The sequence below is a fragment of the Alexandromys fortis genome, unplaced genomic scaffold (assembly GCF_014885135.2).
Source record: "Alexandromys fortis isolate MF-2015 unplaced genomic scaffold, M_Fortis_MF-2015_v1.1 scaffold_89, whole genome shotgun sequence".
Taxonomy (NCBI): Eukaryota; Metazoa; Chordata; class Mammalia; order Rodentia; family Cricetidae; genus Alexandromys; species Alexandromys fortis.
In genome coordinates, this window is record NW_026067973.1 from 741,823 (window position 1) to 769,796 (window position 27,974).

General features: G+C 45.6%; 1 protein-coding gene and 1 long non-coding RNA gene across 2 annotated transcripts; both read left to right on the top strand.

The window, feature by feature from the left end:
* The first annotated feature begins 253 nt into the window (after positions 1-253).
* Positions 254-9,084, top strand: LOC126510016 (uncharacterized). Its single transcript, XR_007594302.1, has 4 exons — positions 254-471; positions 2,858-3,028; positions 8,704-8,745; positions 8,869-9,084. It is a non-coding gene; the product is annotated as an uncharacterized lncRNA (long non-coding RNA).
* A 6,008-nt stretch (positions 9,085-15,092) lies between these two features.
* On the top strand, positions 15,093-27,864 carry Mpzl2 (myelin protein zero like 2). The gene is made up of 6 exons (XM_050156287.1): positions 15,093-16,458; positions 17,354-17,520; positions 18,008-18,218; positions 20,723-20,870; positions 23,501-23,576; positions 25,431-27,864. Exons 1-5 carry the CDS (start codon positions 16,401-16,403, stop codon positions 23,565-23,567), a joined length of 651 nt encoding a protein of 216 aa, XP_050012244.1. The 5' UTR covers positions 15,093-16,400; the 3' UTR covers positions 23,568-23,576; positions 25,431-27,864.
* The last annotated feature ends 110 nt before the right edge of the window (positions 27,865-27,974 follow it).

Sequence of the window (27,974 nt, forward strand, 5' to 3'; positions counted from 1 at the left end):
GGAGGTCAGAGGACAACTTTGGAGAGCTGGGTTTTGCCCTCCATTAGGAGGGCTCTGGGGATCGAACTCGGGTCCTTAGGTTTGGTAGTAGGATCTTTACCTAACTCTGAGCCCCCTTGGTTACCATCGGCAGAGCTTGGCAGAGACTTGGTCTCCAGGGCATATGTCACCAGAATCGATGGGAAGAAAGGAGCAAGGCCGCTGAGCTGACCTGAACCTCTGGGTGACTTCCAGCTGGCAGGAGGGATTTCACTCTGCCCTGATTCACCCTGGAAGCCTCATCCCCTCCGCTTGGACAAACATCTGGCTCCGTTTCCAAGCAGAAGCACTTCTGAGCTGACCAGTCCGACTAGCTCGCTCCCCGGAAGTCATCAGGCCCCCAAGGGAAGTGGATGGGAGCCTACCAGGCCAGAATGCCTTGGCTGAGGCAGCGCCTTCAGCGGATCCACAGTGAAGCCCAGTACTCATCAGGTAAGATTAGCTTTTAAGGGTAGTGGAGGGCGGGCGAGATGGCTCAGAGTTTGGTAAAGGGGCCTGTTGCCGAGCCAAAGACCTGTGTTCAACACCTAGGATCCACATGAAGAAAGGAGAGAACCAACCCCCACAAGTGGTCTTCTGACCTCCACACGTGTGCAGTGTCACGTGGGCACCCCCTAAAACATAAATACACAATAAATAAATATTCAAAAATAATTTTAAAGGATGATAAGGGCTTAGGGGTTCCTAGTCTATGGCACACTTTTTAATTAGAACAAAGGAATCTTAGAAAATAAAAGTCACTTGGTTTGACCCCATTATGTCACAAAAATGGAACCGAGGACCTAAGGGTTTAAATGAGGTTGACTTGCACCCCAGTGTGTCTGCCACAGCCCTGGACACACTTGTATTTCCAGTGTAAACACCAGAAACGCCACCTTACTTTTCGAAGCGTCCTGGGCTGGACAGTACACTGTATGGCCAGCCACAACATCTTAGAGAAAAGGAGTAAAAGCAATGGAAGAGTGAGAAGTGGAGAGCAGAGGGGCGAAAGAAATGGCGGAAAATGACGCCAACCAGAGCGGCTCTCCCGCACCACACTTCCGTTTTGAGGGTTCTGTTACTAAATTCCATGTTTGGTTCACGGAAAGCAATCCATTTTCAAATCTTGGTCGATCAAAACGAAAAGGGTTTTCCATTAATTTGTGGTGCTACGTTTCAATTCTGTCCGGCTGTCGCGAACAGATGGCCCCAGATCACTTACGTGGAGATGCTGAGGAGGTGCAGCGGGGAAGGGCAAAATGGCGGCGGACTGTCAGTGAAGCTGTTTGACTTTGGGCTGTAAGAGGAAGGGATGCTTGCTCACTCCCTGACCGAGTGCTTGCTCACCCCCTGACCCTGAAAGTTGTCACTGTTGCCGGCTGGAAATCAATTTCCTCTCATCAACCTCACCACTGCCACGTATCATATTCCGCCCACAAGGAAGGGGTCATCTCACCGACTGCTTCCATGAATGGGTTAAAATATATTGTAAGAAAGTCACATTCTGGGGTTGGAGAGATGGTTAAGAGCTCTGGCCTCCCTTGCAGAGTATCCAGGCTCACAAACATCTGTAACTCCAGTCCTAGGGGACCTGATGCCCTCTGCTGATCTCTGTGGGCACCAGGAATGCATGCAGGGCACAGGCAGACGTACAAATAAAACACCCATACACATACACCTCTTGCTGTGCAGGACCTGAGTTTGGCTCCCAACACCACATCAACAGCTCGTAACCACCTATAACTCCTGCTGCAGGGGAATCAGATGTTTCTGTCCTCCTGGGACACCGGCACTCCTGTGCACATAGCCCCTCCCCCGACACCCACACATAGGTAATTTAAAATAATCAAAATAGCTGGGCGGTGGTGGCGCACACCTTTGATGCCAGCACTACAGTGCTGTGGGAGATTTGCGTACTGCATGAAGTTATATTGCTGTGATTGGTGTAATAAAAAGCTAAATGGCCAACAGCTAGGCAGGAGGTAGAGACGGGATTTCTGGGGAGAGAAAGGAAGGGGAGAGGGGATCTAGGTGCACAGGAGATGCCAAGAGACATGGAGAGGTAACAGGAGGTGAAGATGGAAGAGAAGTAAACCACGTGATAAAATGTAGATTAATGTAAATGGGTTAACTTACATTACAAAAATAATTAGGAACAAGCCTAAACTATAGGCGGAGCTTTCATAAATAATATTAACTCTCCCTGCCGTTATCTGTGAGCTGGTGGCCCAAAGAAAAATACAACTACGTAGGGCATCCAACATGGAGACTCAAATATCCAAACACAGGGCCAGAGAAAGCTGAGAACAGTTCTGGACAGGAGGCAGATGTGGCTTCCTAGTCTTGCAGTCTCTCAGGCAGGCTGGTGCTTGGTGTACAGAGACATGGCTACCGGCCATTTCCTGTAGGCTGGAGCCAGCCGCCAGAGCCAGGTATTGCCAAGTGATAGAACTTAGATTAATATAAACGGGTTAATTTAAGTTATAAGAGCTAGTTAGGAGCAAGCGTAAGCGATAGGCCGACCTTTCATAATTAATAAGAAATCTTCTTGTCATTATTTGGGGGCTGGCTGGCAGGATAGAAAAAGACTTGCTACACTAGGGAAGCAGAAGCAGGCAGAGCTTGGTGAGTTCAAGTCCAGCCTGGTCTACAGAGTGAGTTCCAGGACAGCCAGGGCTGTTAGACAGAGAAACCCTGTCTCGAGAAACCCAAATAAATAAATAAAATTAAAATTAGATAATAAAAATAAATCTTTTCCTTTAAGTGGTCTTTATTTTAGAGCTGGCTTCTGTTTTTTGTTTGTTTTCTTCTCAGTCACAGTTTGGCTCATTTGTTTCAGGAACGCACACAGGTAACAGAGATGTGTGACCTAACACGTTTTCACAAGGGAGTCTACAGTGTGGGAGGCACTGAGATCAGCATGCACAGTTCCAGATTCCAGCAGCTTCCTGTGTGTCCCTTGTAAGTCATTGTTTTCATCAAGGATAGCTCTTATCTTCTGCCGCTATTGGTAAGTTTTGCCTGCACTAATTGCAATGTAATTGGCATCACACAGTTAATATTAATAGGGTTTTAAAAACCTGAATAGGGGTGACAAGATGGCTCAGTGGGTAAAGACTCTTCCCACCAGGTCTGGCATCCTGAGTTCCATCCTCAGGACCCACATGGTGGGAAAGAACCAACTTGTGAAAGTTGTGCTCTGACCTCCATGTGTGTCCCGCAGCATTCTCCACTCTCCACCTCCAAAGAAATAAATAATGTAATAAAGAATTTTACACCATGTGACTTTATTGCCAATGCTTGTAGTGGAGGATGTTTCACCTAAAACAATTCATATTTGAAGGGTTGAAGGGATGGTTAAGAGCCCTGGTTATTCTTCCAGAGGATCCAGTTTCAATTCCCAGCTCCTTTGGCCCCTGTGGGCACCAGACACGCATGTGGTACATAGACATACATGAAGGCAACACACTCATTAAAAAATGAAATAAAATAGAAACCCAGATTAGAAACAATGACAAATAGGAGTAGGTAAAGCACTTGCTGTACACGTGACACATATGAAGCTTACGTGGATGCTGCGTGGCTTGCCTATATTCCCAGTGCTCAGGAGGGGGAGCCACGGGAGCCACTGAGCCTTCTCCCAGCCTCTTTGCTTGTTTTGTTTTTCCTGACAGGGTTTCTCTGTGTATTCCTGGCTGTTCTGGAACTTGTCCCCGTCGACCAGGCTGGCCTTGAACGCCAAGATCCACCTGCCTCTGCCTCTGCTGGGATTAAAGTTCTGCAGTGAGCCACCACTTCCCGGCTGACCCAGCAGTTCCTTGGCTCCTGTCTCTCCTGTAAACTGCACTGACAAGTGGTGGAAATATGCTCAATCTCTTTTCCCGTGACAAGTTCCCACTCTGGCTGGCTCCAGACAGCAGCCTTCCTTCTCCCAGCTTGACATTCCTGGGGAAATTCCAGTTCTTGGAGACTGTTGTTTCAGTAGTGAGATAGCTGGGTAGCCCAAGGGAGAGACACAAGAGTCTCTTCAGAATGTCTTCATTCTTGCCAGGCCGGTTCCGGAGAGGTGTGAGGAAACTGGTTCCTGGTTCCTGGTAGCACAGCGAAGGTGCCTTAGTTCTTCAGTCTCCGTAATCTCTACTCTTGCATTAGAGTGTGGGGTAGGTCTTTTAGGGGTCCTGCAGTTCATAGCAATGACCACTGACTCTGTCCTGGGAACAGACCTCTTCCTATCATTTGAGTTACAAAAACCTACTTCTCCCACCCATGATCTACTTGCCCATGATGCTTGTGACCCAGTGTGTCTGCAACCCCTTCTCTCCAGAAATGACTATATGAAGTGTGTGTGTGTGTGTGGGGGGGGTGGTATGACTGAAGAGATGGTTAAGAGCACTTGTCGCTCTTCTGGAAGATCTAGTTTCAATTCCCAGCACCCACGTGGTGGCTCTTCTGGCCCCTGTGGGCACCAGGAATGCATGCGGTACACACACACACACACACACACATATATACACACACACATATATACACACATACACACACACATATAAATATTCCTCAGATGAGTTCCTAAAGATTAGGCACCTGGGCAGAAAGTTGCTGAGGCTGAGGCGGGGTGGGGAGGATGATGCTGACCTTGACACCAACTTGCTGATGAGATGGGCAAGACCCGACTTGCCGTGAGCTTCTTCAATTCACTTGCTCTTGCTGGGATCCAGCAAGCCCTCTAATTTCAAGTTCAGCTTTCTTCCAAAAGCTGATGTCTGTTTTCAAAGGGAAATGCGCTGGCTCAGTGGTGTTTATGGGGCAAGAGGCTTGAAGGCAAATCTCTTCTTCCACTTTGCCTAGCGCAGAGAGGCTTAAGGAGAGTACGTCTTTTAATTCACCCACACATCCTCTACCTTGCCCACTGTTTGGGTTCAGTGCGTGTCCTGTGGAGTTGGATTTGCTTGGCTCTGCTGGAATCCTTCCCTGTGTGCAAGGCATCATGGTCCGTTACCTCTCTTAGTACCACGGAGAAGCCACTCTCACCTAAAATTCCCTTTGCTTAGTAGATTGTCCCCGAAATTACTAGAACTTGATGACAAAGCTTTGACCACAATGGGGCCAGAGACTCTCTTTGAAATGTCCTTGCTGTCCTGCCTCTTGTACCTGAAATTTGTCGGGTTTCATTTTAGCTTATGTGTTTGTTTGTTTGCAGTGCTGGGGGCTGAACCCGGGGTTTGCTCATGCTAGGCTGGTGCTGTGCCACTAAGCTGAGCCCCCAGCCTGAGCTTCCTTTCTAGAGGAAGGATCTCAGAACTCAGACTTAAAGCTAGGCTGTTGGACATGCAGCTGCAAGGTGACCCCAGGTCGGTCCTTAGATCTCATCATTTCTCTTCCTTCCCTGTGAAAGGAGGAGACTGATAAGGTGTTTAGCTTATGAAGGTTGGGAGATATGAAGATCGTGGAAGGAGTTTCTGTGACATGGGTAGTTATAGCTATTCTCATGATCTACGTGACAGGGATCCCTCACCAGCTCTGGCTGCCTTCACCTAATCCAGGGCCTGGCCCATGGGCTCTGCTCTTTTGTTAATTGGTCCGTATTTCTCGGGATTCCTAGTCTAACCTTTTCAGGGAGTCTCTCAGTCTTCTTGAGCTGTGCACTTTTTTTTGAGAGCTCCTTGGGGGCTAAGATCTTATCATTTTTCTCCTTGAATTCCTAGGAGAGTTCAAGACACCTGGCAGCTGCTTGAAGCTGTTTTTGTGGGTGCTGTTTGTTTCTTGTGATAGGAAGAGGAATGAACAAAAATTTCCAAGAGTTTTCTCCTCAACCTTTTTTTTTCTTCTAGGACATGTGTTGAGAAGCAGGGTTGAATGGTTATTTCAGGTGCCTCTGTATCAAGAGTCCCCCAGCGAGCAGAGGAGATGGGGGTGGGGTGAGGGGGAATTCCATGGCACACAGGATTGGTAGACTCTAAGGAAAAGGGAGATTGGCATGGTAGACAGCGAAGTTGGCTCAGGATCTGACTTGCCAGTCAGGCAGACCTGGTTTTGAATCTGACTGGGTCATTAGTTATGTTACCATGGTTACACTACTTGATCTCCAAGTTTTCTACTTTGGCCAGCTTCTGCTCACCTTCCAGTTAGCAACTGTATTAGACTCTCTGTCCTGAAGACATTTGTCTGTCCCCTATCCCCTTCTTTCATTCGAGAACAGTAACCCTTCCTGCCCATGATATAAATAGAACAAATAGAATAGAAACCATCAAATGAGAACTTCTTAATTAGGAAGACACCTCCCCTCACACACATACACGTGAGTGCATGTAGTTTTTGATTTTTTTTGCCCGACTTCCTTCCTTCCTTCCTTCCTTCCTTCCTTCCTTCCTTCCTTCCTTCCTTCCTTCTTTCTCTCCCCCCCTTAGCCCCCGAGACAGGATTTCTCTGTGTAACAGCCCTGGTCATCCAGAAACTCATTTTGTAGGCCAGACTGGCCTCAAACTCACAAAGATTCACCTTCCTCTGCCTCCCAAGGGTGGGATTAAAGGCGTCTGTCACTACCTCCAGGCTTTCTTGCTTTCTAAGTTCTCCATATTCACAGCCATGCTGAGGTCTTCTTTCTTCTGCGTTGACCATCTAAATTACTTTCTGCTCTGTGACTGGCAGTCATCACAGTGGGATCACGGGTATAAACCAGGGGCAGCCTAAGAGACCGGATCAGTCTGTACTGCTTTCTTTCGGTGAGAGGGTTACTCTTTCTCTTGCTGCTGGATTATCCCCGTGAGCATTTGGACAAGCTAAATCTCAGCCTTCCCCTCCCATCCTCTCCCCTCCTCCCCTCCCCTGCTCCCTTCTTTCTGTCTATCCCCAGCCATCTTCCTATCCCCAGTTTCCTGAGTTCTTACAGGTGTGTGTCACCACCTACCTTAAGGTCTTTCAGTCTCAAAATTAACAAATAAACCCAAAACTAGGAGGCTTTTCTAGCCCACGCCCCCTTCCAGCTACCTCCTTCTCTGAGCTACTCAGTGAGACTGGTCCTTTGAACCAAAATGTATCTCCTTAGCAATCAGTCCCTCCCAGTCTGCCTGCAGATGGCCTGGACAGCCTGACTTTCTAATGAAATGGCTTCTCACTAGCTCACCAGCTTCAATATCTACTGAACACCCTCTGTACCATAGTAATCGCTAGTCTACAACGGGGAGGTTAAATTTTGGAAGTTTTCACACATGAAAGAGAAAAGGGGGGCTTTACAGGCAGAAAGTGGCCCAGGGACCTAGAAAAGGGAAAGGAAAGAAAGGCCTGTCCGGCTCAAAGGTACTTTCCTTCTGGGGCAGGGACGAAGATGTCCTGGTGTGTGACTCAGGCCAATCACATTTCTTCTAATTGGTTTTGATGACTCCTGGCTGTTTGCAGTGGTTTAAACTGGCCCCTTGCAGACCTAAAGCTGGCTAAATAGCTGCTTTAGTGCGTGTTCCACTCTGGCCTGGTCTAGTCTGCTGGTCTACCGGGCCTGGTGGAGGAGACTAGTCCAAGCAATGGCCTCCTGTAAGCTTGGTTTGACCATCTCTGCCCGGCTGTCCCTCGAGAACATCAGATTATTTGTTTCAGAAGGCAGCTACCTTGTGCCTGTGCTGGAAACTGAGGGATCGGCCTCAGCATTTGCTCTCCAAGGTGCTCTTCTGGACTCACGACTAATCGTACCCATCACTTCCACCCTGGCTCCCTAGTATCTTGCAGTTTCTTAGCTTCCTTGGTTCAGGCGGAATCATCCCCCGCATGCTGGAAACAGCCTCTTGCCATGCTTACCTTTTCCTGATCCTTTCTCCAGCCACAGCCAAGTGATCTTTCTACTGCACAAATCTGACTCCTTAGACATTTTCTGTGCATCCCACTGCCCTTGGATAAAGTGCAGGTTCCTGAACCTTACCAGAGGCCTTTAGAATCAACTCCTGATTAGATTTCCATCCACTCGTTTTATCTCCTTTCTTCCACCCATATTCAACCGCATTCAACTGCTGCCCTTCTCCCCCAGCTCTGTAACTATTCTCTTTCCTACCTGGGATCACTTCTCAAATACCCACTTCCTCTGCTTACCTTGTGCACGTCTTCAGAACGGGACACATGGCAACTGACTGATTTGTGATATTATGTGTTAAGTTCTTAGTGATGAGCCTTCTTTGGTCTTTACTCCACGGGGAGCCTTTATTTCTCTCACTTGATAAAACACAGAGACCCAGGTAGCAGCCAGAGCCATTGCTGTATACAAGTGTTTGGTTGTTTTCTCCCTGCCTTGTAACTGCCTTGCCTGCTTGTTTTCCTTCCTTCCTTTTTCTTCTTCTCTTTCTGGTAGTGAGACAGGTAGTAAAAAATCTATAGCATGGCTCAGCAGGTAAAAGTGCTTGTCACCAAGTCTGATGACCTGGGACCCACAAGATAGGCAGAGACTCCTGAGAGTTGTCCTCTGACCCCCACATAAGCATCACGACATGTGTATGCCCTCACCCTCATAGACCCCAAATAAGTAAACAGATAGAAACAACAACAGGAACTATCAATAGCATGGTATTTAAATGGTAGTAAACAGTACATTGCTTGGCAACCATGGTCATCTGGACTCTTGGACCTTTCCTGGGCTGCCTCACATTCCCAGAAGGAATCTCTGGAAGCACTGGACACTCACTGTGCACTTTCTTCTCCCCACAGCTCCTGGTGGCCTCAGTCTACTCAAGGATTTGATCATTCATGGTGCGCCTCCCCGACAATTCTTGTTCCTGTGTGCCAGGCTTGTAGGGGTCAGTTCATGCGCGTGGAAGCCAGAGGTCAGCACTGGGTGCTCCCTCAGATACTCCCTGTCTTTGTTGTTTTTAGATAGGACTCTCACTAAGCTTGGAGTTCACAACCGAGTCAGGCTGACCAGCCAGCGAACTCCAGGGATATGACTGTTTCTGCCTAGAGCACAGTCACAGGCAAACTTTACAGGACCTCAGTTTGTATACAGGTACTGAGAACTGAAACTCAGGTCTTCCTTTTGGCATGGCAGCTTCTCACCAACTGAACCAGCCCTCTAGATCTCTGTGTGAGTTCTTTTTTTTTTTTTTTTTTTTTGAGGACCTACCTGTCTGCGTTCCATAGTGACACAGAGCATCAGAGATGGACAAGGATTCCAATGTCTTCGCTTTCTGTTAAAAGTACTTTTTTTTGTTTTTAAAATAATAGCCATCTATTATTTGGCCTTTAACTGAGGCTTTGGTTTGCATTTTTCTGATTATTTCCTACACTTACTAGCTATTTTATATTTTATTAGGAGAAATGTCTATTCGAGTCCTATGACCATTTTAAAGTCACTTTTGTTGTGAATTATATTTTCTTATATTTTGGATAAACTTTCTTTGCAGTTTGTAACTTATTTAGCATGGCTTGTACCTATTCTCATGGCCTTTTAGTCACGGCTTAAGATAAAGGCAAAGTCTTTTTCTTTCCTTTCTTTGTTTTGAACAGGATCTCACTGTGTAGCTCTTGTTGGCCTGGAACTAACTCGCTCTGTAGACCAGGCTGGCCTCAGACTCACAAAGATCTTCCTGGTTCTGCTCCTTAAATGCTGGGATCAAAGACTAAGGCAGTCTTCTGCGAGGTCCATAAGGCCCCGTGTGGTCTGCTCTTCCTTTGTTCTTTGTCCGGATTTCCTAGCCACTGCTCTTCTCTGCCACAGCCACAGTGACCTCCTTATTTTTCGTCAAAACTCTACGCATCCTCCGATTTCAGGACTTCCGAGCTTATGAGCTCCTCTTCCCGGAATACTTCCTCCTCATTTTATCCAGACGTTTCTCACGTGTCCTTATGTTTGATGGGCCTTTCATGACCATCCCAGCCTCCTTTGTCTGCTGCTGTGTTCATTGCACCAAGAATGCCTGGCCTGTCATAGTGGTCAGAAAGCGATTGTTGAATGAATGAATGAATGAATGAATGAATGGTTATAAGCTTGTAGTTCACCCCCATGTCGACCCAACTCTAGATCTCATGACTTCTAGCCCACTATCCAGGGTGCTTCCTCCACTGGGGAGCCTCTGCTGCCCGAGGACTTCTATTCTCTCATCACAGCTCACTAGGTTCATTGTGTTGACGTCACCCATTTATTTGACTAAGTTTTCAACTCAAGGACAAACCAAACTTCTCTTTCAATACCAAGCACAGTGCCTGGTGATAGACAACAGTGGGAACTTGAATGAATAAATCTCCTGAAGCCTCTGCTTTCTCATCTGTAAAACGTAGAGGACCTGCTCGCCTCACAGTTGAGGGCATAAGACCCAATGTTTAAAAATGCTTCCTGCAGTGCTAGCTGCATAGTAAGTGCTTTCTAACTGGTAGTTTTCGACCATGAGTGGTAATTTTTTTTTGCTAAAAAACGACCAGCATTCTAATTAGAATGATGTAAGATAATGAACCTCAAACATTTACTTAATGCTAAAAAAATGTAGTGAATGAAGGAGATTGCCCATCAATATTTTACTGTGGAAAAACTTTCAGACAAGCACAGAAGACAGAATTTTCCAGTGGCCAGCTGCTCATCCCACCTAGGCTCTCCGAACAACATTCTGTTGTGCTTGCTACCACAAATCGATTACCCATCTAGCTTGGGCTCTTTTTTTTTTGATGTATTTTGAACACTTAATTCACAGAAATAAACATGCCTTCCCCTTGATAGTTCAGAATGAATGAGAACTCGGTGTTTGTTTATAATCCTCTCTCTTTTTCTTGGTCCTCCTCCTATTTATTATAACACGCATACACACGTGCACACATAAATGAATGTGAGTAAAGATTTAAACTTATAACCATATATCAAGACCTGCTAAGGGAATATGTATGATAGGATTAAGAAATAAGAGTCAGAGGGGCGGCCAGGCATTGGTGGCGCACGCCTTTAATCCCAGCACTTGGAAGGCAGAGGCAGCTGGATCTCTGTGAGTTCGAGGCCAGCTTGGTCTACAGAGTTCCAGGACAGCTAGGGCTACACAGAAAAACCCTGTCTCAAAGAACAAATGCAAAACAAAAGTAGAAGTGGCTGGGGAGATGGCTTAGTAGTTAAGAGCACATGCTGCCCTTCCTGAGGGCCTGAGTTCAGTTTCTAGCACCCACAGCAGGTGGATATAATCCTGATATAATCCTTTTTTAAAAACAGGGTCTTACTATATAACCTTAGCTGTCCTGGAACTCACTGTGTAGACCAGTTCGAGATCATCTGCCTCTTCCTTCTGAATGCTGGAACTAACCATGTGTCTTTCAGAGACCATCTACTTATTCCTTCTGAATGCTGGAACTAAAGGTGTGTGCCACCATGCCCAGCTATAATCTGTTTTTGAATGTTAGTAAACCTTATTACTTTCATCCAATTGGGTGTTTTTTTAAAGAGTTTCGACAAGGGTATAATGCTATGTAGCCGTCTTGGGTTTGATGAGAAGCACTCCCCTGCCCCATGGAGGCATATGTGTTGTAGGTGTAGCTCCTACCTGGTGGTACCATGAGAGATAACTGGTTCACAGAGCTTCTGGCCTACTTGGTGGATTAACCCACAGATGTATTAATAACTGGATACTAGTGTTGGGAGGTGGTAGAAAACAGGAGGTAGAATTTAGAGGAAAGGGGGCTAGCTCTGGGAGAGCAGACAGCTTACTGGGCTATGAGGTGACCAGCTTTCCATGCCTCTTCACTGCCTGTTACCAGCCTGAACGCAACGGACCTAGATGACCGTGGATTGAAACTTCTTAAATTGCGAGCCCAATAAAACCCTCTTTTGTTTCCTCGGTTAAAAAAATATTTCTTAATTAATTAGTTAATCAATTAATGTGTTTGTGCATGTGGAAGTTAGAGGACAACTTTTGGGAGTCAGTTCCTATTGTCAGTCTCTTTGGAGGCGAGGTCTTTCTTTCTACACTCTATAGCATACCCCAGACTACCTGGGAACTTCTGGCCCTGTCTCTGCTTTCGACCTCACCGCAGGCTTGCTGGGATTACAGATTTGCTTCTTATGTGGGCTCTGGGGCTCGAACTTAGATCTTCTGGATTGTGTGGCAAGTGCTTTTACTGGCTGAGCCATCTGCCTGGCTCTCCTCAGATGTTCTCTACAAGTGATAAAAAGTGACCAGTATAGTAAATCAAATGCTTATCAAAATGTAGAAGACTAATATCATTCCAGAAAGTTCTCAAACCTCCCCTGCCTCTCTAATCTGCCCAATCCTCCGTGAACAAACATTTAACCCATGATTTTCCCCACCAAAAACGTTCTTTTCATTTTCTTCTTCTGTGCCTTGAACTTCCTATGTACCCAGGTTGGCCTTGACCTCTCTATAGTCCAAGCAGACCACCAACCTGTAATCCTCCGCCCTGTTTTCCACGTGCTGGTATTACAGGCCTCTTACCTCCAACTCTGGATGAAACTCCAATTTTATTCAAGATTCGAGAACCTATTCTATAACCTCATATAAATGGAATCAAAGAGTTACACACTTTGATTTGTATTTTGCTAATTTTGCTAAGCATATTTTTGAGGTTCACCCAAATGGTATCATCAGTCTGTCTGTTTTTAATTGCTGAATACTATTTATTGTAAGGATATTTGATAAACATATTCATCTATCTTGTGTTGACGGTCCCCTGGGTGTTTCTGGTTAGGGTTATCAATGAACAAAGCTGCTATTAATATTTTCTGGGAGATCTCCTTCTGGTATAAGATTCCATTTCTCTTGGGTAAATACCTTGGGGTAGAATTGCTAGAGCGGTTGTAGGTTTATACAAGACAGTGTTAGGTGTTTCCCCAAAGAGGCCATGTGGAATAGATTCTCAGCATCTGACCTAAGTAAGTAAAGCCGCCTTCCATTGGAACAATTGAGAGAGCCAAGTTCACACTCCTTGGATGACCAGTAAGGATGCTGCCCAAGGCAGTCTAGCTTCTCACCTGGTCTTCCGCTCCTACCTGCAGTCAAGATTTGAGAGGTGGTGGCCCCCGACCCCTGCAGCTGCCACATCCCATCCATCTGTTCCTTCTTTTTCTTTCCAGAATTCTACCTGTTTTTTTAAGGACCAAATTCAAAAGTCACAAATGTAATTGATTACCAAGCCGCTCCGCCAAATACTCTTTAGATGGTCCAGACTCAAGTGCCTTATTCTACTTTGCATATCTAGAACAGCACATGAGAAGCGTTTTAAGACCCTCTCCTCCCTTTCCCCCTTCCTTTGCCCTCCCTCTCTATGTTAGTCAGGATCTCCCACAGTCTAGGCGCTCTTCAAATGCTTAGCCCCAAACAGACAGCTGAGACTGACTTTGGCCTGCTCCTCCTGCCCCCACCTCCTGAGAGCTGGGGTCACAGCAGCGCTGAGGATGGAGCCCAGGGCCTCCTGCACGCTAGGCAAGCCCTCTACCAATCCAACTGCATCCCTAGCCCATAGGAAGGAAGCATTTCATACATTTTCCCCTTAGTAGGACCCTGACAGAAACTTTTGAGTAAACAAATGCTTTGTTCGAACAACCCTAAAAGCTAAATTATACGTTCTTCCTTGCTTCGCAGTATGCTGGCTTGATCTAATGTTGAAAATAGCAGGTGATTTTGCTTGTGCTTCTCTTTTCTCTTTGCCTAGGGATACTGGAAACTATGTTTTACGGACAGTCAGTGCAGGCCATGTCTATGTCTCCCGCGCCACCACTGAGTTTCCTGCCTGCAGAGGTCTGAATATCCTCCAGACAGTTGGGACAGGTGGCGCCTTGAACTCCGAGGTCATGGTACACATTGAACGGCAATCAAGGCTCTTCTCTGGAAAAGTTTAAAGGAAAACCAGAGTCGTTGAACATTTCCTTGTAATCCTCAAAATTTCCTTCGTTCTTTTTTTGTTTGTTTGTTTGTTTCATTTGCCAAGGCACACGTATTCCTTATGCCTCCAGTTTTGACTGAAGCCCTGCACGCTGTCATTTTTATGTCTTTTTTTCCTTCCTCAGGTTCAGCTCTCGGCCTCCTTCCTCACCCCGGGCGGGGAACAGAGAGAGACTGGAAGCCTCCCTCTCCTGTTGACTGGAAGGAACTGGCATTGGCAAATACAACGCCAAGAACTTGACCTGAACTGAGGAATGGGATCCGGGCAGCTGTGCCCCTCAGAGCAGGGCTGACTGCCAGCTCTAGGGGCATCTGGTGACTGGGGAGGGATTCCTCTGGGCGGACAACAGGCTCTCTATTCTGCTCAGTGGCTCCTGCCCTGGTTCCTCACCTGCTGAGTTTAGTGTCCTTTAGTCCTTCAGCGAACTCCACCCTCTCACTGAATTTTGCAATCTGCTGTCAGTTTAACCTCCCCGTACCCCTCTCTCTCCTTCTGGAACTGCAGTACCTAGCCAAGCTGAAGCTGACCAAGATGAAGTTTCCTTTAACTTTTTTCGCAGCCGCGTTCTCAGAGCCGACTTTTTCTGACCTACCTACGGGAAAGGCTGCATTTTACCACCGTGTAAATGCCTCTTCTGCAGCCCAGAGTTTTACGTTTGGGCTGCTTAGAAAGACCTAGAGGCTTGTGAAAGAGCCAGACACTCTTCCAGAAAACACTCACCTCAGTATTGCAGGCTTGCAGCTGACCTCCCTGGGGGGCAGCCCCTGGGCTCCCCGGTTTAATGAGTAGGTTTGTCCACCCATTCTTGCCCCACCTCTCTCCCATGCTTTTCTCTTTTCTTCAGTTCTATAATTTACCTCTCTTCGGGTGGAATTTTGTTTCTTTTGTTTTATCACCCACTCGACAGGTCTTGTGCATGAGCTTTGTCCTCCAGCTGCCTGTACCCCTAGCCTGATGTTTCTTTATTTATTTATTTATTTATTTATTTACCCAACTTGGCCCTTGCTTCCCTTCCTAGCACCCTTTGTTCCAGGGCTCAGCCAGAAGACCGTGAGTCACTAAAAAGTTTCTAGATAGCTAATCCAAGGATAAGGGCAACTTGAGTGTGTTCAGGGTCCTATGCCCCGTCTGGCCTACTTTTTTTTTTTTTTAAAAAAAATTAATTACATTTTAACTAGTCTCTGTGTGTGTGTGTGCGCGTGTGTGCGTGTGCACATGCGTACCACAGCATACATGTGGAGGAGGTCGGAGGACAGCTTTCAGGTATTGATTTTCTCCTTCCACCACGTGGGTTCCAGAGACAGGACTCAGGAGGCCAGGCTTGTTGGCTTGGTGGCGCCAAGACTTAAGAGAGTGGTCTCTGCCCACTTTGTGGCTGCGTGTCTTTGGTCTCCTGTTTTTGTCTGCTTGCTACTGTGTTGTTAATCTGTAACTCTTACGCGATGAAGCCTTTATCTCAACATTTGAGACTTCTCACATTGGTGGCTGTCCTAAAAATGGCAGTCAAAACCCAGGGCACAGGGAAAGTTCTCCTTCCAAATGACTAATTCCTTGAGAGTTTACTGACTAAATTACCCATGTCCGCCTTAGTTTTGTGGTCAGAGAACACGTACAAGTCAGAAAGACTCCCATAGGCTGTGGGTGTAGCTCAAGGCCAGAGCACTTGCCTAGTAAGTGCAAGGTCATGGGTTTAATCCCAAGTCTTGCCAAAGCTGGGTGATGATATCACAAGTTCAAGGCCCAGCCTGGGCTACAACATGAGACTGCTTCAAACTGTAAAATAAAACTCAAAAAGATTCCGGGCAATTGCTTACCTCCCGGGCTGTTACACTCTTCACTCTAAAGCAGTAGCCCTTCCCCGAGGGTTGTGGAGATGGAAGGATAGCCAGGAAAGTACTTTGCAAACTGTGCTGGGGTGGGGGAAAGAGCTGGGGATCTGGCCCCGAGATTGGTTTGGTTCTCTCTGCCGAGTCTCAGGAAGAACGGCCTGCTGCCTCGGGGTGGGACTGGGTTCCCAGAGGGGCCTAAGGAACTCCCATTCTTTCTGGGGGTTATAGGGCACCCCAAGGACTGGAATCACAGCAAGCTGCTTTCAGCGTTCACTTCCAAGGCAAGACTATATAACCTATTTTAAAAGGGTGCATGTGGCTAAACCCAGAGTAGCCAGGGACATTTCAAACTGGCACCACCTCTTCTGGCTGCTTCTGAGGCCATCCGGAGGCCAGGCCGGAAAAGTAAAGAGAGGACCTCAGAGTCTGAGACCTTTGCGCAGAGGGCTGGAGTGTTGAGGAGGGCGGGAAGAGAGAACAGGGAGGAGGAGGGAGCTGGGTGCGGAGGCCACACCTTTCATTCCTGCGCTGCTGCACCGGCTGGGGCGGGGTGAGTCACTGGCTGGATCTGCTGTTCCCCCTCCCATAGTGAGGACTCGGACCTCTCTGGGGAAAAACTGCGGTGCCTGCTCGTTCTGTCCTTGGCAGGGTGCTGGGAGTCCTGGGTCTGCCGGGTCTGGCCTCTGGGGCCACGACTGGCTTTCCCTGATGTATGGTAAGAGCCCTGCGCGTGTGCTTCCACTTCTCCTGGGCTTACACCTCACAGGTAAGAACTGGCGGGCTTCTAAAAGTTTGTACCTTCACCACCCATTCTATGTAAAGACAGAATTCGTGGCTCGAAGAAGTCTTAAGGGCTATGTTGGGAGCTCGAGACCCGGCTGCAGTTCGTTCTAGTCCAGACTTCACGGAAACTTCAGTTCGGTGGGTTGCTTTGGGGCAGTGCTTTGGGCAAACAGGTTTAGGTGTGTTTGGCCGCTCGCTCGTGATTCAGGCACAGACAGGGCTTTCTGATCTCAGGTTACACACCATCTTTGTGTGGCTGCTCTCAGCCTCGGGCTGCTGCCTCGATTTGGCCCATGGATTTCCGTGGAAAGGATTTTGTCTGCTGACTCCCTGCAGCACCGTGGAGCAAACCTAGGAAGGGAGAACCCCGCTGTGGTTTTGAAGCTGCCCCAATGCACACACTGAACTTGTAAATACGCCACGTGGTGTAAGGTTCCAGGGGTGCAGGCCAGCACAGCTGCTGGGGTGGATTAACCTGCAGGCTAGTAGCAATCCCAAGTCTACATGCCGGAAAACGTACCTGCTTAGAGACTTTATTATTTTTTTTACGTATATTTTATTGCTTGATCTTAGTACTCCATGTCTGACCAACGTTTGGAATTTTGTTTCTGATTTCCATCTTATTGGCTGAAGTTTGTAGTTTCTGGCTATAGCTCCAAAGTTGGTACCGTGGCTGTGAAGAAGTGAGAACACCAGGTAGTTTGTTGGGCAGAACTTTTAATTGGCCCTCGGGATGGGAGGGTCAAGGTGGTGTGTACGTAGGAGTGTTGCAGACTTCAGGCGAAGTGAATTTGGAGGCTGACTTATTTGGAAAGTGTCAGTGCTCACCAGTATGGCGCTCTGATTGCTGTTAACCCCTTTCCTTCCCTTCCTTGCAGCTCTTTGTCCTACAATAGCGGTGGAAATTTACACCTCTGGGGCCCTGGAGGCAGTCAATGGAACAGACATTCGGTTAAAATGCACTTTCTCCAGCTTTGCCCCTGTGGGTGATGCCCTGACAGTGACGTGGAACTTCCGGCCTCGAGATGGGGGGCGTGAGCAGTTTGTAAGTGGATTCTTGTCACCTTCCAGCAGACCCTTGACTAGGATGTATTCAGGCAACAATTCTCAACTTCGGGGTCAAACGACCCTTTCACAGGGATCGTCTGAGACCATCGAAAAACAGATATTTACATTATGATTCGTAACAGTACCAAAATAATAGTTACAAAGTAGCAATGAAATAATTTTATGGTGGGGGGGGTCACCACAATATGAGAAACTGTATTAAAGGGTCACAGCATTAGGAAGGTTGAGAACCATCATATTAAGGTCTTTTTTCTTGCCTTTCTGTGTTGACCAGATGCGCAGGGTTAAGTTGGGAACCAGTTCTTGGGATAGAGAGTGCTAGATCTGAGAAAAGGGAAGCAAGAGAGTGTTCTGAGGAGCTAGCTAGACCTTTAGTCAGATTTGCTGAGGCTTCTCTTCCACCCCCACCGTCTCAGCCTCCTGCCCCATATAGAGTGGGAGAGATCCTCCTTTCTCCTCTTTAGGTATTCTACTACCACGTGGATCCCTTCAGACCCATGAGTGGACGGTTTAAGGACCGGGTGGTCTGGGATGGGAACCCTGAGCGCTACGATGTCTCCATCATCCTCTGGAACCTGCAATTCGATGACAATGGGACGTATACCTGCCAGGTGAAGAACCCACCTGACGTTGATGGTCTGGTAGGGTCCATCCGGCTCAGCGTGGTGCATACTGGTAGGTTTTGGGAAGTGAGAGCTGACAAAAAAAGGGGGAGGGGATCTTTTGTGATGTTGTTGGAAGGGAGGGAGGGCCTAGGGCTTCAGGGCTGGGAACTTCAGAGACTGAGGAGTCCTGGGTGAAAAAAAAAATAAAGGCTTTGTTTGCTGCTGGAAAGAAACAAAGTAAGGCAAAGAGATCTGAGGAATCTGTGAAAAGAATGGCCTTGAGTTCATGAAAGGGACAGGAAGCCACTCTGATAAAAAGACTCACAATGGGTCAGTTCATTCTCTCGCTTATTCCAGATGCGTACTGAGTACCTGGTGTGCCGGGCACAATCTAAAGTGCTTGGCACACACTATCTCATTTAATCCGGGTACACTATCAATCACAGTTGCCAGTGTTTACTCAGTGCCCCGGCTGTCAGGAGTTTACGCGATACATTTATCCTTTTAAAATTATTATTTTATGTGCGTGGGTGGTTTGCTTGCATATATGTCTGTGCACTGCCTCAGTGCCTGCTGCACATGGAGGCCAGAAGAGGGTGTTAGACCCCCCCGGAACTGGAGTTACAGAGAGTTGTGAGCCACCATGTGAGTGCTGGGAATCGAACCCAGGTCCTTTGAAAAAGAAGCCAGTGCTCTTAACTGCTGAGCCTTCTCTCCAGATTTACCTTATTTGTTCTTTACACATCTCATGAGTCTGTTGTATATTTAGTGTCTCCCATTTTACTAACAAGGAACCAGGGCTCACCAAGTGTAAGTCATTTCCCCAAATTCATATAGTTAGTAAATGCAGTCACTTGAGACTCAAACCCAGCCATCTCAGACTCTCAGACTGCTCTCTAACTAGTAGATTGGGTTACCTGCACTATAGGGACAACCTGGAAGATGATGCCAGGTGACAAAGAACACAGTACTCCTGAGCTGAGGAACTGGGGTGGAGTCCTGGCTACTTGTGTATGAGTTATACACAAATTTTACTTTTGTCATGTGTAAAGTGAGAATAAGAAGAGATTTTGGTGAGGACAAAATGATGCAGTAAATTGGTGAGAGTCTTCCAAACTCTGAACTGTCCTGAAAATTTTAATAGCCACATGTACCCAGCACTTATGGGCAGACACAATTTATAGGAATTGTTTCATTTTCTATAAGCACTCAAGAAATGGATATTGTCATGTCTTAACATAAGAGGAAACTGAGATTCAATAAAAATAAATAAATAACCCAGGTCACACAGTTAATAAGATAGAGCTAGCTCTCGTGTGTATGTATGTGTTTGAGATGAAATTTTGCTATTTGGGAAAAGATCTCTCTATATATCCCAGGCTGGCCTTAAACTTGAGATCCCCTTGCCTTAGCTTCTTAAGAGTTAAGGTAGTGTGTGCTCTTAACTAACACACTGCACTGTTTAAAACATCTCAGTGTGTCAGGTGGTGTGACTAGCTCCCATCACTATTACCTTGATCAGTTTAAAGCCAGCTTTCTAGGCTCTACCAAGAGACAGCTGTATGGTCACGCTCATCATTTGAGTACTAAAGTCATGTGATATATTCAGACCTCAGTTGTTTGTGTTTTTTTCTTTTCTGATAGGTGAAGCAAAAAACCCACAACCACAAAAACCAACCAATCAACCAAACAAAACCAGCAGAAAGTAACAGCGAAAACAACACAAAAGCCAGCAGTGGTTTAACATAGCAGGATCACTGTTTTATTGAGAGCCTACAGAAAGTCGTGGCTCTGTTCCCCTATTTTTAAGAAATGGAGGAACACTTAGACTCCCCATTCTCTATGGGTATTGGTATTTTGCAAGTTTATCTTTGCACCACTTGTGTGCCTGGTGCCTGCAGAGGCCAGAAGAAGGCACTGGATCTCCTGGAACTTCTTTATCTTTCCTGATGGATTCTAGGTTGGGAGTTCCTGGCGTAGACATTCTCTCCTGGTTCTATGAGCTTATTGCTTTACTTGCCTGTCTTCCTGGACGGAAACACACACACACACACACACACACACACACACACACACGGTACAGTGCCGGGAATAATGCTTGTGACCTTTCTTTTCCATCATAACAACAGGAACACAGTAGGCGCTTTGAAGCCTGACTGGACAAAGTGGGGATTAGGCTATGCAGGACTGAGCTGGACATCGTTCTACCTAGATTAGCAGTCACTTGGAATTGCTGGGCAGTTTAACTGACTCAGTGGTTCTCAGCATTTGGGTGTCATCACATCGCCTGGAAGACATGTCCAAACGCAGATGGCTGGATTTAGCCCCTAGTGCTTCTAGTCCAGCATGTTTGGGGTGGGGCCTGAGAATTTCACTTCAAAGCTCTCCAGCGGTGATGTCACTGCTTCTAAGAGCCACACTGGAAAAGCTCTGAGATAGTCTGAGTAGGTTTCCCACTGCTGCCAAAGGGTACAGTGGGAGGAAGGGAAGAGTCTCGTTAATGTTGAGATACATTGTCGTTGCCTTTAGATTTCCCCTACCTAACAGCCCTGCCTTCTCTTTTTCTCCTCACAGTGCCGTTCTCTGAGATCTTCTTCCTGGCTGTGGCCATTGGCTCTGCCTGTGCCGTGATGATCATAATAGTGATTGTGGTGGTCCTCTTCCAGCACTTCCGGAAAAAGCGATGGGCGAAAAGGGCTGATAAAGATGAGGGGATAAAATCGTAAGGCTGAGTGAGCACTGGCGGGAATGCCTGCTCATCCTCTTGGGGTGGCTCTTGGGCTTTTTCAGGGGGGCCAAATAACTGTTGAACAGTTGTTTTTATTTCTGACCAGCTGTGTGAGAGGCTCCATTTCACAGGACCGATAAATTAGGACATGGGTAGTAACTTTACAAAAGACTTCTTAATGGGACCTAAGAGGTAGCTAAGAGCTTAGATGCTCTTGCAGAGGGCCTGAGTTCGGTTCCCAGGACCCATGTCTGGTGGTTTGCAGCAGCTTGGGACCCCAGCTCCAGGGGGATGCAATGCCTCTGACCTCTGTGACTTATGTGCACAAACCTGCATCAGATAGACACATATGCATACATAACAACAAAATAAATCTTTAAACAGCAACAATAACAAAATCCAAAGGGTTTCTTAATTTTACAAGAGATCTCACCAAAGCATTTTGCTCTTGTGTGGGATTTTGGAGGCATGAGGAATGCACAAGTGATGAGGCCTTAAGGAAGCCCTCTGTGGAGGGAGGCACACTTGTAAGCGCAGCAGGGCGAGGCACTCAGCAGTCACTGAACCAATCAGTGCTGCATGTTTGCTCTGCTCAGTGTGACAGTAAGTGCTCAGTAAACATTTGGAAATTGAGATAAAATTTATAAGCTATGAAATTCGCCCTTGGGACAGTGAGCTGGCTCAGCAGTTAAGAAAGCTGCCTGCTCTCGCAGAGGACCTGGGTTTCGTTCACAGCATCCATACAATGGCTCACAGCTGCCTGTACCCCCAGATCCAGGAGATCTGATACTCTCTTCTGGCTTCTGTGGGCTCTGCACTTACATATTCACAGACAAAACATTCGAATAAAATAAAAATAAACAAACCTTTGAAAGAAAATGCACCCTTTTAAATATACACATAACTGTGCGCTAATCACCAATTCTAGAACCTTTTAAGCATTTGCCCAGAAGGAACCCCGTGTCTTCTAGCCAATCATTCCCTCCCACCAGTGCAACAGCTACTCACCTGCTTTCTGTCTGGGGGGTGTGTTGGTCTTGAGCGTGTAATGTAAGTAGAGCCATAAAATACCGGACCTTTTGTATCTACTTTTTCATGCAGGACGTTTTCAAAAGCTGCCAATGGTGTAAAATATTTACTACTTCATACTTTCTTTGTGTGTGCATGTGGGTGCCCATGTGGAGGTAGAGGTACACACTGGGGGGGGGTGTCTTCCTCTGTTGCTGTCTCTGATCTTTGAGACTTGGTCTCTCACTGAGCTTGGTGCTCGCTGATTGGCTAGACTGATCCTTCTGTCTCCACCTAAGGCTAAGGGTTCACTACCACACCTGAGGCTTTTACAGGGCACAGGGAGATCTGCACTTAGATCCTTGCAGCAGCAGTTTACCCAGTCATCTGGCTCCCGATCCTACTCCATTCTTTTTAACAGCTGCATGATATTCCACTATAATGGACACACCACATATTGTTTGTCTATTCAGCGGATGGACATACAGTTGTTATTTTTTTCTCCTTTTTTGGCTATCATAACTAATATCAATCACTATGAACATACTCTACACAAATCTTTGTGTACACTTACTTTCAATTCTCTCAATAATGAAGAGACATTGCCAAGTGGTTGGTAACAATTGAATGTTTGGAGGAATTGACAAACTGTTTTCCCGAAACAGTCAATACATTCCTATCAGCAATATTTCTCCATAGTCTCTCCAGCATTCACTCTTAATTACTGCCCTCTAGTGGACACGGAGTGTTATCGCAGTGAGCTTTTGGCATCTTAGTACGAAAGATCCTCATCCTCCTCCCACGTGTTTAGTGGCCTTTTATAGAGCATCTCTGGAAATGTATCTGTTCAGATAGTCTGCCCATCCTAGAATAGAGGTGGATGTCTTCTTATCGTTAAGCTGTAAGGACACCTGACCCCTTTCAGTTACATTACCTGCAATTAAGACACAAAAGTTTTCAGTTTTGATGAAGTTCATTTCTTCTAAGAACATATTCTCAGTTACATTCTTTTTTAAAAGATTTATTTATTATTATACATATAATGTTCTGCCTGTATGCGTGTATGCCCACGGGTCAGAAGAGGGCACCAGATATCACTACAGATGGTTGTGAGCCACCATGTGGCTGCTGGGAATTGAACTCAGGACCTTTGGAAGAGCAGGCAGCACTATTAATCGCTGAGCTACCTTGCCAGCTTCCCTCAGTTACATCCTTACATTTATATATTTGGTGTATGTTGAGTAAAGTTTTGTATAGAATTAAGAGTTTCAATTCATTTTTTTTGCACATGGATTTATAAGTACCCTAGAACCATTTGTTTATTTTTAATTAGTAAATATTCACTGAAATTTGTGTAATTGACCATGAAGCCCCTTAGGAACCTCTCAGATTCTGAAGTGTCTGAGTTCGGACTCGTAGGTCACGTGGGGCGTAGGTATAACCACTCACACGACACTGGCAGTTCAGCTACCGCTAGAATAGACTTCCAGGTGTTCGTACTTTTTCCTAAAGCATGGGGGCGGGGCCGGGTACCTTACCTGATGCTGCTCTGGGACCTGCCGCCTTTGCTTCTTGCCTTGCTCATCTGACATTTGGCTTCTGTTCCTTTGTTACAGAAAAGAAGAGGAAAAACTCAAACCAGAGACTCACAAGGTCTCCATTTATTTGGAAGATACAGACTAATGCTGTGAGGTAAGATCCCGTGTGGGTGATTTCTGTCTTCAGCTTGTCTGGCTGTTTAGTGCAATGACATTCCTGTTCAGAAGCAGAGGTCAGGCAGATTAGTTTCTTATTAGCTTCGTAGATGACTTCATAGAGACCTGTGCATATGATTAAGAAACCAGACTATTTCCTTTAAAGCTGAGAGAATTCTACTTTTTGAGGTTTGGGGGTTATATTAATCACCACCAGTAATGAACTTCTATCATGTGAATAAATCATTCATGTGTGTGCGTGTGTGTGTGTGTGCGTGCATGTGTGCTTGTGGGTGTACATGCATGTGGAGACCAGATGACAACTTCAGGTGCCATCTACCTTGTGGTTTGTTTTGTTTTATTTTGTTTTGTGACAGTCTCTCACTGGTCTGGGACTTGCTGTTTGGGCTAGGCTGTGTTTGTGACAGTCTCTCACTGACCTGGGGCTTGCTGTTTGAGCTAGGCTGTGTGGCCACCAAAGTGTCTCTCTGTCTCACCAGTGCTTGGCTTCTAAGGATGTGCTACCAGGCTCAGCCATTTACATGGGTTCTGGCAATTGAACTCAAGTGCTTATTCCTGTACTGCAAGCACTTTATCAACTGAGCTCTCTCTCCAGCCTAATAAATCATTTTTAATGAAAAGATTAATATCTGATGATTTGGTTTTTATTATAAAACATTTATGGCAAGATGGTAAGTGACCCAAGGATCAGAGAGATGGCTCAGTGGTTAAGAATGATTCCTTCTCTTGCAGAGGTCTTGAGTTCAACTCTTAGCACCCACATGGTGCCCACAACCATTGACAATCGGTTCCATGGGATCCAACACCCTCTTCTGGGCTCTTTGAACACAGCACACATGTGGTGCACACATAAGTATGCAGGCAAAACGTTCACAGAATAAAATAAATAAATTTGAATAAAGATTAAAGAAAATTTAACAAACTAATGTCATCAATTATAGCCTGTGGTCTCTGATAGAAGATAAATCTTTAAACAAATTACAAAAAACTAGGAGGATGGGCTTGGCATGGAGGTAGTACTCAATTCTAATCCCAGCACTCAAGAGGCAGAGGCAGGAGGAAATCTGTGAGTTCAAGGCCAGTCTGCTCTACAGAGTGAGTTCCAGGACAGCCAGGGCTACATAGTGAGACCCTGTCTGAAAAAACTAAAAATGGAGGTTGTAATTAAGATTTCAAATATGAACATGAGTGTGGATATTAGGGAGTTATTAGGTTTTATTAGGTGTTATGGTTACAAAAGAAAACAGGTTTTTAAAAATGGATGTTATAATATGTACAGGTAAGTCTATAATTAAAAAGTTCAGTCATAAAACAAAACAACAAATAATGTCGAAAAGAAAGGAAACACTTTCAAAGTAGGCAATGCACGAATCCTACTTTCCTTTATGTTGATTTAATCGATGGGGAAGGGGCTTGGGAGGTAAGCATGTGAGTGATCTATCAATCACCCAAGTGTCCACGCGAGGCTCTTAGAAAAGACACTGCCAGCATGGTGGTACATGCCTGTAATCCTAACACTCGGGAGGCTGAGGCAGGAGGAATGTTGTGAGTTCTAGGCTAATCCTGGCTACACCCGTGAGTGCCAGGCCAGTCAGAGCTGCACAGTAAGGTCCTATCTCAAGAAAAAGCACAGTGCACAAAAAAGACACTGGATCTGAAAACTATGTAATAAAGAGAAGGAAGTAAAGCCTGTTGAAATTATAGTGGGAGAGTAAGCTTAAGAGTATTTCCATTAGGAGTGGGTTATGGATGTCATGGGCAGGTGATGGACACAGGTATTCCTCTTATATTCTTCTCAAGGACCTAATCCTTTTAAACTTCTGTATTCCAGGAAGCTGAGGATTTTCAAGGACAACATTAGTACCCCTTGAAGTCAATGGAATCTTCGCCAGTGATGACCTGTCACCCTACAAGTTCTGCAGCACAAACCTGCCTAGTTGAGCAACGCCCCTGCCGTGCAACTCAGGATTCATCCTGAGCAAAAGCCACTAGACTCATGTATACCTTCGTTACTAGGGTCTTACCTAATTCCAGAGTGCAAATGTGTTCTGCTTCTGTGAACTGGAAGTTACATTTTTGTCTTTCCACGTGCCTTATGGGGTATGACTTCTGAACTCCTGTGTGTATTGGCATCAAAGGACAGAAACATCAGCTGGCCTGCCTGCCAGGATATTTCTTCTCACATTTTAGTTTCTGTAGAACAACACAGAGGTAAGCTAAGGGGTCTAGAGAGATGGCTGAACCTTTAGGAGCACTTGTGGCTCTTACAGGGGACTCCAGTTCCGTTCTTAGCATTCACATGGTGACTCACAACCATCAGTAATTCCAGTTCTAGGGGGTGTGACACCCTCTTCTAGTGTCTACAGGTACTGCATGCACGTGGTACATGTACATACATGCAGGCAAAACCCCCATACGTAAAATGAAAATAAATAAAATCATAAAATGATGATGAGCTAAACCTCCCAGCCATTTTTGATTAACAGCAAAGCCCAAATTCACACTGGAAGTCTGATTTTCATGGCTGTCCTTAAGTAATAGACACATCTTGTTTAACTGAATTTTTCAGTATGCTAGGTTTATTGAACAATTAATCCCAGGTTTAGAGGTGACAGTGCAAGTCTAAGCACAGTAACTACAAAAGGTCACGAGGACACCAGTATACCAGCAAATGTTACCAGGAAGAATCACTCATCATCATTTTTATATTTTTCTGTTTTTAGGCAAGTTCTTATTATGTATCACTGGCTGGTCTAGAACTAGTTATGTAGAGCTGGTCTTAGAGTCAGAGAGCCCTCCCTCAGCTTTCAAGTGCTGGGATTGAAGGTGGACCTCCATATTCAGCCGCACAGCAGGTTTGTACTGGGTACAGACAGCTCTGCTTACTTCCTGCGTCTGCCTCTCTCAGCAGAACCCATGCTCCCATGCTCTTTGCAGACTAGAGTCCTAAGCAGTTAATCAGAAGACTTTGTGATATCATTGTATTATAACTTAAAAAAAAAAATTTAGACTCGTGAAGAAGGCCAACCCAAAGCAAATGACCATTCTGTACAGTCTAACATAAGTGTGAGAACTGGAAGCAATTATTTAAAGTTCTTTTGGTTTTAATTCACCTTATTTTAAAGAGAATTTGGGGAGCGGGAGAGATGGCTCAGTGGTTAAGAGCATTGCCTGCTCTTCCAAAGGTCCTGAGTTCAATTCCCGGCAACCACATGGTGGCTTACAACCATCTGTAATGAGGTCTGGTGCCCTCTTCTGGCCTGCAGACATACACACAGACAGAATGTTGTATACATAATAAATAAATAAATATTTAAAAAAAAGAGAGAATTTGGCAGGGATCAAAGAAATACCAAAACTACTTAAATGTAATGAACCAGTTTTATTTTTCCCCTTATTTTATAGTATAAAGCAAACTTTTACAATGGGCTGTGGGAAGAAGGGGGATGGATTTTTTTCTTTGCATCTAGTTACTTGGTGTGTGCACACAAGTCACAACAGCATTGTTTGGAGAACACAGAACATTTAAAAGTTTAGGCCTGGGTGAAGCTTTACAATGTGATGTTTTAGTCCTCATTAGGCTGGGCTGAACAGATTATTTCTTTTAATGAACTGGAATAGATTAATTAGTTAATTAATTAATCTATTAATCCAATAGATTGTATTCTTAGATCCAGGACCTTGACATTTTACCTAGTCTTTAAAGCAAGTTGGCACAATTTACATTTGAATCTTGGTCCTTGAAATTCATTCCATTTCTCTCATTCTGCTTTTTAAAAGTCTCTCTCTCTCTCTCTCTCTCTCTCTCTCTCTCTCTCTCTCTCTCTCCCTCTCTGTTAACTAAGACAGGATCTGTTCTGTTTGTAACCTTGGCTGTTCTGGAACTCACTCCGTAGACCAAGCTGACCTTGAACTCATAGAGTTCTGCCTCTCTCGTGCTGGGGTTTAAGGTGTGAGCTACCACATCCTGGCCTAAAAACTTTCTGAAGCCACAAGTTAGACCTGTATTTTCTCCTGCTCTTCATAATTCGCCATTGTGAATATAACAACTGGATATTTCTTTAAATGATGCCTCATGTATGTTTTCTATGTGTAATGAAGTGGTTAAAAACGTCTCCAGCAAACTCGCAAAGTGTACCTTATCTGAATACTCATGGGGCATCACAGCCTTGTTCAGTGTCTCCTTCCTAAGAGCACTTTTGTACTGTAACTTATTTTTTATTATGCCAGAAGCATTGTGTAAATAAAGCCTTAGTAATAAAGAATTATGGATTTTGTTATTTGCTTACGTACAAATCTGCAAAATTCATATAGCTGTTAATAGCAAACAAGGGGATATATTTTATATTTGCTCCAGTTTTCTTAGAGACAGTAG